The sequence below is a fragment of the Ammospiza nelsoni genome, chromosome 3, assembly GCF_027579445.1.
Source record: "Ammospiza nelsoni isolate bAmmNel1 chromosome 3, bAmmNel1.pri, whole genome shotgun sequence".
NCBI lineage: Eukaryota > Metazoa > Chordata > Aves > Passeriformes > Passerellidae > Ammospiza > Ammospiza nelsoni.
Window position 1 is genome coordinate 85,556,764 of NC_080635.1, and position 15,737 is coordinate 85,572,500.

At 39.1% G+C, this 15,737-nt stretch overlaps 1 protein-coding gene across 1 annotated transcript in view; it reads left to right on the forward strand.

The window, feature by feature from the left end:
- DLGAP2 (DLG associated protein 2) overlaps positions 1-8,471 on the forward strand; it is a 300,363-nt gene extending 291,892 nt beyond the window's left edge. The window contains exon 15 of the mRNA XM_059467707.1: positions 1,019-8,471. Within this exon, the coding sequence (XP_059323690.1) occupies positions 1,019-1,237 (219 nt within the window). The 3' untranslated portion in view covers positions 1,238-8,471. The remainder of the gene's footprint in view (positions 1-1,018) is intronic.
- The last annotated feature ends 7,266 nt before the right edge of the window (positions 8,472-15,737 follow it).

Genomic DNA, 15,737 nt, shown 5'->3' on the forward strand with positions numbered 1-15,737 from the left:
AAAGATCTGTCATAGTAACTGTACCTATATAAATGAAGTTATGGAGTCTTCATCTTCAGGGCTATACAGTCCAGTATTAAACATGAAATAAAAAAATAAAATAAAATAAATTAAAAAAAAAATAAAAAAAAACAAATCCAAACCAAACTGATTTAATTTCAAATTTGCATCTAATTTCAAGCGCACTTTGAATGGAAATTGTATGAAATCACCTCCAGAGTCCATTTCTTCTAAGCTAAATTAGTGTACAATACCTTGGTTATAGGCCCTCATATGATATTTAAAGTCTCTAAATGGTCAAAACAATTCTTGATTTAACACCTGCAGAGAAATTTACAGCTCCTTTTGTAACAAAATCTACTGACTTCACTTTATAATTTGATAATTCTTCAGAATAATTTTCTTTAAAATGGCCCAGGCTTGCAAGCAGAACAATTAGCCCTATGTTCTCTCTCTGGTTGGCGCTTGAATGTTTCCATAGAGCAATTCCTGGAGGAGACTAAACTAATAGACATGTATACACACCTGCTATCTCATATCCAGCTGAGGCTAAACTCAGTATGATTAATTTAATCAAAAATCCTGTCCTGCTAATCTTAGAGAGTCTTTTCACTTGATCAGACCACACAGATGCGCTGAATTCTTATTGGAGAGACAGTGTGTGTTTCTGTTTATAATGAGTGTAATAATGTGTCAGCTTAAATCAAACAAATCCATATGAAAGTGAGGTGTGCAGATTGCATGTGCCAATACCTGCAAGGACGCTGGAAGGAAGCGCAGTCTTTTTTTAGGCACAGGACCATAGAATGCATAATGGTTGTCAAGTAAGAGGTTTTGTCAGTGTCCCTAGTGTGGATAGCTGTTCATGTAATCCATTAGTCAGCTGATGGGCAAGCACAAATTGAGCATGCTTGATGTATGTAATCAGTATTTTGCATTTCATGTCTTTGATGTGCATGCTCTGCTGACAAGTACCTTTTACACACCGTTCACCCTTAGTTTTAATGCCCTGTTGCAGGAAGAAAGAAAGATTCCTCCTCCTGTACCAAAGAAGCCCCCAAAAGGAAAATTCCCTATCACAAGAGAAAAATCTCTGGACCTACCTGACAGACAGCGGCAGGAAGCCAGAAGACGGCTGATGGCTGCCAAGCGGGCAGCCTCTTTCCGGCAGAATTCAGCCACAGAGCGTGCAGACAGCATTGAGATCTATATCCCAGAGGCTCAAACCCGGCTTTAAAGACAGAATGCTGCAGAGTTCCTTTTTTTAAACAAAATGCTTGTACAGTTTGTCACTTACCTGGTAATTTTTGTCTCATTCTCTCCACTAAATATGCCCTTGATGTTGTGTTCTTTGTGCCATAAGCACAGTGGAATGCTTTTGATTTCCTCAGAATTTGCTGAGCTCACCGCAAGAACAACTTCTTTTTGTATTTATTGTCTGACTTACAATCAGCTACAATGGATAGGGCTTGTCAAGACCTGACTTATCCAATATATTCTCAGAGGACAACAAGAAACACCTCTTGAGATGGAACCCAGCTTACTTTTTGTTATTTATATTTTTATAAAATGTGTGATAATTAGGGATAAGAATAACAAACTATAAATGGGTGCATCTCACCATTCACTAGAGGCATTAGCTAATCCAAGTAGAAGGTGCTACAAATGTAAAGAGCAGGAAAGAAAGAACCCATTTATCTCCTTGACCTTCAGTTTCTTTTCCTAGAATCCAGCTAACATATTTACCCATGTGCTCTGCCACTCTTCTCATCTTTGTTACTGCAAAATAACATTAGGCCTCTCATCTCATTCAAGTTTCTGGAGATGAACAGGGATATCCAGCCACTAAAACTCCAAGGCTCATCAGAAACCAAGAAGCATACAAGTCTGGTGATGGTGGGAATGTCCACTGAGAAACGTTTGCTGTTAGCAGTATAACGACACACTGAAACCTAAGCAAAATTGTAATGCAAGAGGACTTGAGTGATGGTGAAAGGAAAACGGAAGCCTTAAAAAGTTAGATCTTCTGTAGTAAGACGAGTAAAGAAAAAGTTATACTTGCTCCTTTGGACCACTCATTGCATTTTTAACTGTTCTTTTACATGTTAATATTTATTTTATAAACCTTCTCTCCTTCATTTCAAGAGCTGTGCTATATGTACTATTTCAAACTCTCAAATTGTTATAACAATTGAGTTTCCAGGGTATCCTTGAGAACAAAAAAATCTTGCTTGTTTAAAATGCCAGTTGTGATGTTGTAAACAGTTTAAGAAATATGAATGTGAGTGGTAAGTATATATAAGTTTAAATGGTTATGTTAAGGTAAAGGTGAACTGTGGTTTACAATTGTAATTTTTTTTAGAACTATTTTTCTATGCAGTATCATTTATGGCAAGAATAAGGTTCTTGCTTGCTTCAGACATAGGAAAAAAAAAAAAAACTGACTCAAGAGATAAGTGATTTCCAGCTATGGAATATAAGGAAAATAATAAATTTTCAAGCCTCATATTGTCAGAGAGAAGTGGTAGCTACCACAGTCAAGAGGCTTTCATTTAAAACAAATTAGGACAGAATTATTCCACTTCACCTACCTTCCAGAGCCAACAAAGCAGTCCAGCACCTAGAAGTCTTCAGGTGAAGACGCAATAAAATGAGCAACATGCAGCCCCCATTACCAAGGTTTGAATCTTATTGAACACAAGTTTAGGTGAAAAGAATGAGAACCCAGTGAGACAGACAGCCCCAGCTACCACATTCCCCGTTTACCTGCTTTAACAAATGCAATGTATTTAGCCATAGGCAGAACAATTCTTTAATTATACTCAAGCACTTTGGTTCTTCACCTGTTGAGCACTTTAAATCCAAATCCCATACACCCTGCAGCCTGATGGATGAGTGAAAACATGAAGTACCATAGGTTTTGCAGATCTGACATTGCTTCAAATCTGTTTTCTTTTATTTGGTTGCTTGGTTTTTTTCCCTCTTTTTTCCCAGTGTGTGGTATTAAGCATGAGTTCTGTCTTTGGACAACTGATAAAGCATGCTTGGCTTCAAAGTACGAATCTTTAGAGATGAAGTTTTGAGAAGTTCCTGTGAGAAGACACCCCTGTAAATTGAGCCTGGTATCTGGTATATACTTTACCAAATAGCCTTAAACTATATTTGAAGCAAAAACCAAGACGAATGTATATCCTTCAAGAATGCAAAAAAAAAAAAAAAAAAGGACAAAAAAAAAAAAGAAAAAAGGAATAAAAAATAATAAATCCCTGAAATATTCTTCTATAGATGAAAACATTATATTTCCCATCCCTTGCGTTTTCGAGGCATTTTCTATTAAGGAAAGAGCTGAATCCGAGGCAGTGTACAATATTGATGCTATTTCCTATATTTGTTGTACTATTTTAAATACAGAAGTACATGCAGAGACTGGCATCTTTAGTCTTGAAAACTGGTATCTTAAAGTGGAGCTGCTAATTAGAATATCCACACAAAACCAAAGCCAGTATTTTTCCTAGATTGAAGAAATTTAAACTAGAGACACACACCTGTACACATATATACATATGGCAGCTGACAAATTTTATCTAATTTTCTGCACACTTCCAGGAGGAATGACTTGCTTTACTCACTTGAACCCTTCTACCTGAAGCAACAGGTCAATTAAGCAATTAAGACAAGCTGTACCTGATCCTGCCAGTAATCAGACTTTATGAAGACAAATTGTAAACCAAACAGATTACAGATAAACTGAGACCCCAGCTGGCCTAATAATGCTGACTTGGAGGAGTCTGTGTTCTACATTTCCTATGCTGCTATAAGAAAATTCTCAGTATAATATTTATAAATCTATGATTTCTGTTTGTTCCACCTTGTTCAAACAAACAAAAAAACCAAACAACTAAAAAACCCACAAAAACAATTGGAAAAAAATCAAAAGTAAACTAGATGCCTACCAACAAATTTGATAATGTTGTCTGTGCACATTACTGCAAAAGAAGTGCAATATATTAAATTGTTGTACAGGTAACATTTTATTTTTTAAGGCAAATAAGCCCTTTCAATTTACATATTGTAGACCTGATTGGTTTAGAAAGATAACATTATGCTTGTAATATTTGTGTTGCAAATAAATCAAAGTCAGATTGCTTCATTCTCTGACATGAGAAACACGGTATCTTAATAAACATATGTCCAGATCTATTGTAATCTGACTCCACATCACAAAAATAAATGTCAGTTACAAAACCAAAGTAGGAGGAATAGAAATAAACAGAAAGATAGGAACTAGAATGCTTTCTCCTTTGAGAGTTCATGGTATAGACCCACTCACAGCAGCTGAATATAGCAAAATAATCTGGTGTTTAATTAAATATTAATTGGGCTAATATGTATTCTAACACATTAAAACGATAGAAAGTCTCTGTTCATTTAGTCATTGACTGTAAAACACAAGTATACTAAACAGAATTCAGAAAATTTAAATAAGGAAAAAGGCCTGAATGGTAAAATTGATATTTGCCATACTTATTTTTGCTTTGTATATTTTTTTAGATTTGAAATTCTTTGTAATTTGGTGGAGTACATTATGAAGTGTTTTATTATTTCACGTCCATCTGATTAGAATGGCCTTTGGCAGAATGCAAACATGAACAACATTGTACAGTTTAATACCAAAAAATGATATTTTAATTCATGCTTAAACCTTGACACCATATTAGATTTGAAATCAATCAGGAAGGAATTAAAGTGTGCATAGGAAAGTGCGTGAATTTCATATATATAGATAGATATAACATATATTTCATACGATGGAAATTATTTGTTTTAAAATAAGCCCACGTCCTGCTGTATCAGTAAATTAGTACTCTACTTCCTCAGCACTGCATCTAGTACATAGTCAAGGAATGTTTGGTCATTGGGTGGTTTTGCAAGTAACTGCTCTGTGACGAGTGTCACGCGTGGCACGGTGTGTCACACGGGGCCTGCAGCCTCCTCGCGGCCTGTGGAGCAGTGCCCTGCAGAGGTTCCTGGCCCCGTGGCACCTCAGGCAGTGTCACCGTTCTGTCCCCGGCCCTCTCCACGCAGGCCCCCCGGACCTCCAATAAGCCCAGCTCAGCCTTTTACACTCGAAGCCTTGAGCCTGCCCTGCCCAGCTGGTGGGTTTGATGTCCTCCTCAGCATCTCAGAGCTGGCACCAGTGGCGAGGGCACACTGGAGGCTGTCCCATCAAGCGCTGGTTTGTGCATGCCGACTTGAGGTCTGGAGCTGGTCTGGCAGCACCGGGTGTCAAACTGTGTGCACTGAAAACCTGTGAAAGCAGAGCCTCAGTGTAAGGGAGCTTAAATGAATTGTGAAGCACCGTTACTCCCATTACTGTTCCTTGAGCATCTTATGATGCAGGGACACCACTGGCCAGCTGCGCTCGAGGTAAGGAATATCAGCAAACCCCTTAATGACTAGAGAGGTGCTTCCTGGTGTATGACAGGTTGGCACCCACACTTACACAGTGCCTTTCATCCAGAAGGATCTCCAAGCACTTTATTAGCCAACACACAAACTCCAGGCTGGGCTGCAGCTGGGACAGGTAACCCCAGCATGGCGGGATGCTGGGGGTTCTCCCACCTGTCCCCACGCTGCTGGGAGTTTCCTTCCACGCTTCCAGCATCTGGGACCTCACAGTCTGAGTCTGTGCTGAAGGAGAAGAAAAGACTCACTGAACCAAGGGGAAGACCTGAGCAAAGCAGAGATGAGGGCAATCAGTGCTCATACCATACCCTAGGGAGTAGGCAGGGAGTAATGAGCATCAAATTAATCTTCCAGAACAATCTCTGTCTTTTCTGTTCCTGACAATGGCAGTGAGGTCCTGGCAGTGGAGGAGCTCCCTGGGAGGGTGCCGGAGGAGACTCCTGGCTGGTGCCAGGCACAGGAGCTGATGGCACCGGCAGCTGAGCCCTCTTGGTCAGGAATCTTGGCAAGTCTCCCCTTCTCAAGTGCATTTCCCTCACTTTCTTAGTGGGAGAGATCCATCCGGGGTCCTTGCTGCACAAGCAGCCTTCCCCAGGTGCCCTGTTCTCTCCCCAGGTCTGCCTCCAGCCCAGCTAACACAAAGGATGACGTGGGGCACAGCACTGAGGCATGATGATTGTGCTTTGGTTTGGGCAGCTGCTCTCTCGTGAGACTCAGCCCCAACCCTAAGGGTTCTTCTATGGCAGAGCAATGGGGGCACCTCTCTCTGCATGGACGGGATCAGCAGATGAGAGGCCACCATTTCATACTGCACAGAACAGAGAGGTTATTTACATGCATCAGTATATACACATAATGATTTTTCACTGTCAAGGTTCCAGAGAACCGGACCCAGGAGCCTCAGTCAACACTCACATTCCTGTAGATTGTGCCACTTTCTTGCAGCTCATCCTCACACAGATGGCTGTGGCAGGTTCACTGCCTGCTGCAGCCCCATGGCCCATCAGCAGCTATTCACCATGTTCACCTCCAGGGACCATCTTTCATGAACATGGCATACTCATATGCATATACAGAGTCCTGTCAGGAATTAAGCCCTCTGTATCCACAGAAATTGCTTAATTTATCTCTGAAATGCAGCTACCTCTATGGCATAATGCTGTAGCTGTTTAACTACATAATAGGCTGTTCAGGACAGTAAGTATAAAACCAAAATTGAAATGGAATGTTGCCCAAAAGAAAATTTGACCAGCATATGTGGGCTGATTTAGCTCCTCTTAATGAAATAAAATTCCAATAGCTGAAAGGGGCCATGGCATTCATTACTGAATGTCTTTTCCAACATAAACAATTCTATGATTCTGTATCTAAAAATGGTATTCCAGATCTTCTCTCATTAAATGCATATTGCATTTCATAAAAGATGATGGCAGAAGAAGACTGCACGTTCACTGATCCACCTTTCCACACCCAGCTTTTGTCCTATTACCCTTCATTGCCAGAAGAGAGCTGGGCTTTTGAAGTCAGATCGTAGTCAAGGTAAATTAGTCTGTCTACACAGCTTGCTCTTTAACTGAGCAAACACAGAACAGTTTTCATCAGCTGGCAATTTAATTCTATATTTTATTAAGGCCAAATTGTTATTTTTCTAAATTGGTTTTGTTGGACAGGATTTTTTACTTCTCTAGGTACAAAAACATGGATATTTTCACCTAAGCATAAATGAGGAGGAGGCTTATTTGAATATATAATCATTATTCACAAACACAGTCCATTAGTGAGGAATTTTCTTCTTCTTATCTTGCCACTCTTTCATTCAACACATCATTTCCCATTCCTAAAGCTTCACTGTCATACAAGTTTCTTATTTGTGATATGGATTATTGCAGAGCACCGGGCTAAGTTCTGATCCCAGTTGTATTAGGATCAATGCTCAGAAACTGAAACCAGAAAGAAATATCGGATCTGAATCAATATAATTCAGATCAATATCTGACTCAGCAAGTCTGAGGTAGGAAGGACTCAAGGTAGCAAGCGTGCCATTACTTTGTAGGAGCTCATTTTTCCTTTGAGGAAGGTCAGAGCCTTGCAGAGGGCTCGGTAGTAGATTTGAGTCTCTGAAGAGAGTCCTCACAAAGACATGCCAGCTTTGTTTGTAATTACCATGGAACCCACATGCTCATATCCATGCTTTGATTTATCCTTTGGAGGTTTAATAGAATGGCCATCTCATTTTAAAAGGGCTCACCTGTATGTATTATTTAGTTAAATTTATACATTAATTTCCTGACTGAAATAAAATTCCCTTTCAACTAGCCTGGCTTATATGCTCTAAAACTGTTCTTTCCTGACGAAAAGCCACTATGACTGTGCAGGATTTTCTGTACAGAGACAAAACTCATACTTTCATTTACCATGGACCTGCCAAAATAATCAAGTGTGGCCTAAGGACTAAATTAAATGCCTCCTATAGAACTTCAAGGAATGTTAGAACCAGGAAACTAGCTGTTTAGTTATCATTAAAAGTATATATAAATATATATAAATATATATATACATAAGAAATCATATCAACAATGAGGATGAACTGAGTGCCAAATATTCACCATCTGTATAAAACTACACTTCACTAGAATTAAACTATTTTATGTAATTCTTTCTCATGCTTTTATGGTTCTTTTGATAAATTCTATTTAGTAGCATGCAGGATACCTAAATTGAATGTACAGTATGTTGTTTCATTGCTACAATAATTTATTGCTTCTCAGTAATATCTTCTTTACCAGAATGTTATTTGTTACTTTGAAGACATATTTGAAAATTGTTTTATTATTGAGTTATTCTTTTTTTCTTGGTTCTCTACTCACCTCCAGCTGATTGTAAGAAAATGTGCTTCACTATTTTGCCCCATGGCTCTTTTATGAAGCTGCCTCTTTCAATTGGGTTATGTATTGTTTATGTTCATCTCCTGTAAATAATTCTGCAATTAAATTTTTTGAGAAAAAGTAGAGTGCACTCTTTGTTACGTTTTAAATTTTGCATTAGTTAAAATCTGACATTTACAACTAGGCAATTTTTAGACAACACTAAACTATTACTTTAGACTTGTAGCCTTTGAGGTGTTAGGAAATAACTAATAAAAATAATTTTGATAGAATTTTTAGCTGAACTCAAAGGAAGATGCATATAAAATCTGATGGAAAGTAACAAATAATGGAATAAGCTATGCCATTCCATCGATGTGTTTTGATTTGCAGTCATTGATATTATAGGTATAGAATGTCATCCACTGATTTTGAGTGAGAACATTGCATATCATAACAAAAAGAATACTAATCTCTTCTGTTTGTAAAAACCCCAAAACTGAATTACTTGTAAGCAGTCATTGGTGGACAGAAGTAACTGAATGGATTTGTTTTTACAAGTGAATCCTCAAGCATCTGTTTGTGTTTTCACTGTTTGCAACAGGATAACCAAAACCAGCTTCTAGCCTGCTTCATGGTTTTCAGCTCCTTTCAGGGCAGAGAAATCCTCTTCTGGGAATGGCTTTAGCAACTCAGCAGAAAATTTGATGAACACTTAGCCACATTTCTTGATTAGACAAAAGCCATGGTAGGCATGAAACAAACATTAATCTAAACAAAGGATGTATCAGAAATAATATGAAAAATAGAAATTTATTTGGCATAGAAAAGTGCCTAGTTGCTTGAATCATTACATTTTTATTGCTCATGTATTATATATACTATTGTAATGTTACAGACCACTTGTAGATTTCAACACTGTACATTTACAAACTGAAAATATTCCCTCACCATGAAGAATTTACAGCCAACCAATAGATAAGAAATAACAGATAGGCAGACACAGTTGAGAAATTGATGGGAAGAAGTGAGATGCTATTAATTAAAATGAAGAGCAGCACCCCAGCATTCCATGAGCTGTCATTTGTTTTGCAGCCATCAGAAAAGGAGGGGATAATGAAGTGGAAGATACCCTCAGGGATGTCTTCCCAAGAAGAGATTGAGTTCAAGAAACACGTTTGCTTGAAAATTTAATACAGAGATGATGAATTTTGGCATCCTGAGGTACCTGGAGGTGGAAGATGACATCTCCTGATTTAATGGCTGGTGCTAGGTACACCATGGACAGGTGGTGTTCGAAGAGGCTGTGAAAGGTTTTGACAGTAAGACCAATAAAATTCAACATTTGATATTCTGGTGGCTCATTGCTTCTATGAAGGAATTCTCATTTTTAATATCTCTTGTGGAAGGCTCAAAATTTTCCAGCTACATGCCAGCAGTTTTAATGAGAATGAAATTTAGGGAGAGGGCATTAGAGCAGCTAGTGGTTGTTTTTGTCTATATCCCAACACTGGATGTTATGACATGGAGCATCACTTACAGCAGTTCTGTACCATCATATCAGAACTAAGGCCTTGATCGCTCCTAGCCGAAATTCCAGTAACCTCATAGCTTCCCTTAGACTTCATGAGCTCCCTAAAATAGTCTCATCCTTCCTGCAATCTGGAAAGGATCTCAGGACTAACAAGCAAGCTGTTTCTTGTACAAGAGCTTCACAGATGGCCGAATGTCAGCTCAGTATTGCAGGCATAGCCGTGTAAATGAGGACAGGCATCGCTGATGAACTAGTAAGGTCAAGTAAAGCTGGGGCATAGATGTGGCATGTTGTATTTCAATTGCTGAACCAAATAATCAGGTGCACATTACATGCTCTGGAATTAACATATTTATTCCAGCTGAACTGCACTGACACTGACAGTGGGTTTGTGGACGGCTGCTATTGTTTTAACTATAGCAGCACAGCTGAAGTGTGAAAATTTTGAAATGTAGACAAGTACCTTACATAACCCATTGCAGCCCTAACACAATCCCTCCACAAATTTTGACGTGACTTTTAAACAAGCAATTTATAAGTAGCTAGAGGATAACACAGTGATAAAAACTAGGCAGTGCTGGTCTGCCAACATCCCATCACGTCAGCCAATTTAATTTTCCGCTTTAACAAGATGAATGGCCTAAGGAATTAGGTAAAAAAGAGTAGGCTATGATAGATCTTCATTTCATTGAGGCTTTTGATTCAGTTCCAGTGTACTGTTTTCATATAAAATTAGGAAAATATTCTCTAAATGAAGTTTTTTCTAAAATTAAAACTGATGCGTCTAAAAATATTGTTTTAAAAATGCATGTATGTTTGACCATTTGTGAAATCTGAAGGTCTTTTGGAGTGTGAGAAGGAGAAAAATCTAACCTACTCTCAGTACTATTAAGCAATTTCTAAAAAATCATCAGTGGTGTGGAGTATTATATTCATTGACATGGGAATAGTTACAGGTTCTGCAGAGGATATGATAAAAATGCACAGTGATCCCAAAAAACAGGCATGCTTTCTAAATTCAGTGTGATGTAATTCAGTGAGGAAAAACCAAAAAATGCTGTATGAATGCTGTACTAAATGTTGTACTCTGATGTGACAGAATATTCTTTAGAGAAAAAGCAGAGCAAAGAAAATGTAATCACAAGTTAAAGGAGAGCCAACCTGATGCTAAATCAACACACGCTAAATCACATGCGCTTAAGAAAAGAGGAAATCTAATAGTGAATGTATTAGCATATCATTAAATTAGTGTGGCTTAACAAATTATTGTGCTGTGTAATCATCCATGTATACACAATCTTCAATTGCAGCATGCACACATTATTGGGCTTCACACTGCAAGCCAAGGTAAAACAAATTACCCACAGAAGGAAGAAGTCTTCAGGTCAATAAAAATCAAACTGGTGTGTGAAGACATGGCTCATCCTCCCCCATCCAGGCTGCTCAGTAGAAATCTCCTTGGGCACTGCATTTTGCTCTATGTCAAGTGTCCAAGGACTTCTAACAGATTTGGGTGGAGGTGATGTTTGTCTCTGTCCTAGGTATGAACCTCAGCAGGTCTGGGATACAGGGCAGGATGCTTTTTGTGTGCTTGTCTGCCTGTGTTTAGGAACCAGACTGCCATATTTGGGCAATGGTAGGATACAGACTCTCTGAATCTTGCTGTCTTCAACCTAGCCACTTCCACCCACATTCTGTCTGAGATGGCAGAAATTACCCCCTGGATCTCAAGCAAACAGTCAAACACAAAATGTTAACAAGTGAGATAAGCAGAAACATTTCATAATGCTTGAAAGTGGCACTGACTGGCTGAGTATTCAGTGATGCCACTGAGAAAATGGCAAGTCAGATTCTGGGGATGTAGGGACATTTCCTGAGTGCTACAGAGGTTCTTGTTCCACTTTGTTCAATACTGCTGAGTTTTGGTTAGAGTATTAAATCCTGTTTTGGAGGAATTGAGAAACAGTGGAGAAAAGTTGAAAGAAAGTAATAGAGATTAAAAAATTTTTAGAAAGCATGAAATAAGTGACTAGAGTTCAGAAGATCAATAAAAAAACCTGATTTGTTTCAATCAAATGAGTTGTTATGAGCTGTTAATGAAATTTCTTCCCCATTCCCTGGAAGGAGGTTATTAGCATCATTAGCAGAAACATCTAGCTTTTGTTTCTTTGGATAAGGGCAGTGACTCCCTGTTTAACTATTTAACTCAAGGACAAGACAGCACACATATCCTATGTGGCTTTTCAGCTGTGATCCACGTGTCAGAACTCCCTGGAGAGCCACAGGAGCCACCATCCAGCATCCTGGCTGCACACGGGCTCTGAAAGGGACGTGGCTAGAGCACTGGTACCCTCACCTCACTTGACAGATGATCCTCTTCATGAGCAACTGACCGTCTGCAAGTGTGAAAGAGGCATTTGCCTGCCAAAGCTGCCAGTGCTGCCCCGCAGCTCTTCCCAGAAGGAGAAGCTGACCAGGAAGATGGACACAAGAGGCTAGAGCCTCTGCTGGCCTCAGCACTTGGGGAGGTGAGTGCTCAGCGTCCCCACATCTTCTCTGTGTTTTATGGGGTTATCTGTTCACAAAGGAGCAAAGATGTGCTGCTCTTGAATAAAACACCTTAGTACTAAACAAGGGAATTGCAGAAAATTGGTGATGGCAGCTGAGTCAGCAATGTTCTTTTCTCTGTATGAGGTTCACATCCCTTTTTATTAGTACCAGACACTAGGCTGCTTGAGGTGCTACAATTAAGGAAAAAATCTAAAGAAAATTTCTGCTATACATGAGGAGTGAAATAAAGAAATCTAAAGAAAATTTCTGCTCTACATGAGGAATAACATCATCTCAGCCTTTACCCTGAACAGAGCCCCAGATCCTGATCAGGAGTAGACATTATTAACCTGCTTGGCCAGCATCTCTTCAAAAGTCTTTGTGGTTGTTGTGTGGCTCTTGTATCCTTTGTGACCTCCAGTAACTCACCCGCATAGGAGAGAGCTATCCAACATATGGAGGAGTTTTCTTGTCAGAAAGGCTCTGCATCTGTCATTGCCATTCTTGGCTTCCTCCTTGCAGCTGAGCACCATCACACTCACCGCAGAAACTGGCACCAAAATATTTGAGGAGGACAGGGCTTAGGTCAATGGAATGGAAAATAATGACAAATCAATTTAAATGCAGATCCTGCAGGAGTATATTATAATAGACTGTTTCAGACAAATCTTAAGAGGAAATTAGCCTTTGGTAAAAATCAAGGATTCAGTGTATTAAAAAGTGACAAAATCCCAATCATAAGAGAGGTGATAAATCAGTTTTGCCAGATAGGAAATAAATCATGACTGAACAGTAAGGGAAGCAGATGAATGTTATGCTTCAGGGTTTGAATATGTCAAAGTGAATTTTGTAAAATATTTATAAATTTATGAAGCATTGACAACATCTTTAAAAAATCTGGTATTTAGAATTTTATGAATGTTTATATTTATATGTTTATGTGAGTTTATGGCTTTATATGTGTGTATGTATGTATATATATACATATGTATATATGTAAATATAATATGTATGTATATATTTATCCATACAGAAATAAAAGAGGAACAACTGTAAATTCTATATATATTTAATATTTTTAAATGGCCAGAAATCACGTTCTGTTTGTAGTTTGTGCATGTCTGTGTCTCATGATAAAATCATTTGCTTGTCTAAATCACAGAAGGAGGAAGCTGAAAGAAAGGCTGAGGAAAGATAAAACCTATGGAGCAAAACCAATGTCAATGCTATATTCTTTGTTCTTTGCTTATTAGAAATACATGATTGCTTTATCTGTTTTGGAATAGCACTTTGCCATAATTCTCCTTCACTATAAAAGAGCTTTTTTGGGCTAATTTACACAAATATCTGTTTCTACAGCCAGATCTCAAATCAGATACATGCATGCATATTGTGCCAGAAAGCAAATAAATTCTGCATGAGATGAGCTAATTAATTGAGACACTTTTCAGCCTCAATTAGGAAGTGCTCTTACTATTTTGAGACAAATAGGTGTACAGAGAATTCAAATTCAAGATCTTTTAATCCTCTACTCAGATTCCCACTTCATTTTCCCAAATCTTTCCAAAATACATATTATTGTCATCTTATTTAATAAGACACAGAGTAAACAAATTTTGCAAGACCATTCTCATCTGGAATAACAAGTAAGAAGCTGTAACCCTCTATCAGATTTTACATCTTTAATTCATAACTAAAGAAGGAACAAAGTTTAATACCTGAAGATAAATGTGAATTTCTATCCATTCAGCTAGAAGGGTCACTTAAGACCACATGTAAACCAGCTGTGATAGCACATGTGCAGGGGGGGGTTCTCCCTGTGTGTCATTTCCCAGCTCGCTCCTCTCCAAATATCAAAGTAAGGTAAGTGTCATAAAAATGTTGCTGTAAGTCAGGGGCTACAAACTTTTCCCTGGAATTCACTGTGCCACAGGAGAAGGAGATGCTACAAGGAGAGGAGGGGTTGTGTGCACAGGAGGACCTGAGGAGCAGACAGCAGCATTTCATGGCCATGTGAGACTTGTAGGAAGCCTCTGGGGCACATTTACCATCTGTGATGCGTTTCACTTTGGTGGCATTTACCTTGTGAGACGTAACAGACTGTGACCCTTCCTTGGCTTCTTTCTGGAAACAACTTTTCTTTTCTGGAAAACAGAAAAGCTGGTCCATGAGCTGCTAAGAATTCATCTTTATTGCCACAAATGAAATATCTGTAAATACCTTCTGTGATGATCTGTTGTGTTATCTAGTGTCAGATGCTATACTGGGACTACTGACTTTTTTGGACAAAGATTAATGGCTTCCACTGAAGCCAATATTGTATTTTTAACCTGTGAAGAAAAATGTTCAGTGAGTTCAGGAATGAGTGATAACTCTCAGTCAATTCATGAAGGGGGGTAGTTTTCAAGGTAAAACATATGAGGGAAATTGTTCCTGGGGAAGTGGGTGAGCGATGTCAGAGATGGATAAGAATGAACAATAGACGCTTTTCAGTCACAAGTTCACTTCCAAAAGCTAAAAATGAAAGATTATTATGACCAAAATAGTATCTAACTTGCTGTAATTGTCATTGCACTAACTTACATTACCCAAGGGATATCTGGATTTCAGAAACCATATAAGGACCTGACAGCCCTTTCAATCCCCACCACATCACTGTGCTCTCTCTGCTGATGTGCCCCTCTTTCTGGATATCTCCAAAGTTATAATGTTATTTTCTTTTGCTCTAAACAAACAGACGCTTTCCAGGGTCCTGGGAATTTCCTCCTTGTACAGTGCTGGTTACAGGCAAAACCCCTTTGACCCTTCTTGCTTAACTTTACCTTGTTCTGGAAGGAACATCACTGTTTTTTACATTTAATTAAATAAGCAAGTATAACCTGCATAAAAAATAGGTATAAATGTAGTTCTCCCACCTTTCTTTGTCAAAAAGGAAACAGAAACAAATAGACAAGAGAATGCCTTTGAATACTGTCTGGAGGGACAGTCTAGGGAGGCACTCAATTATCCAGTTCCTTTTGGCTGTGTCAAACAGGACAGAAGAAGCTTTGCACGGTCCCATTTTGCCAGCCTGGAAAGCGTGAGGAATGAGAGGCATACATCACATCTCCTTCCCAGGCTCCCCCCCGGCTGTCCTCCCCAAGGCAGGCAGCGTGCCGCAGGGTTGCCGCACCCTCTGCTCGCGCCCTGCGCGCAGCTGGGCTGGGGCTGCTGGCACAGGTACAGGCAGCTGCCAGTCCAACAGGCTCTGCCAGCCCTTCTGAGCACAGCTCTCCGTGTTTCAGGAGTTTATACTGCCACCCATTGCTGTATCTGAGCACATC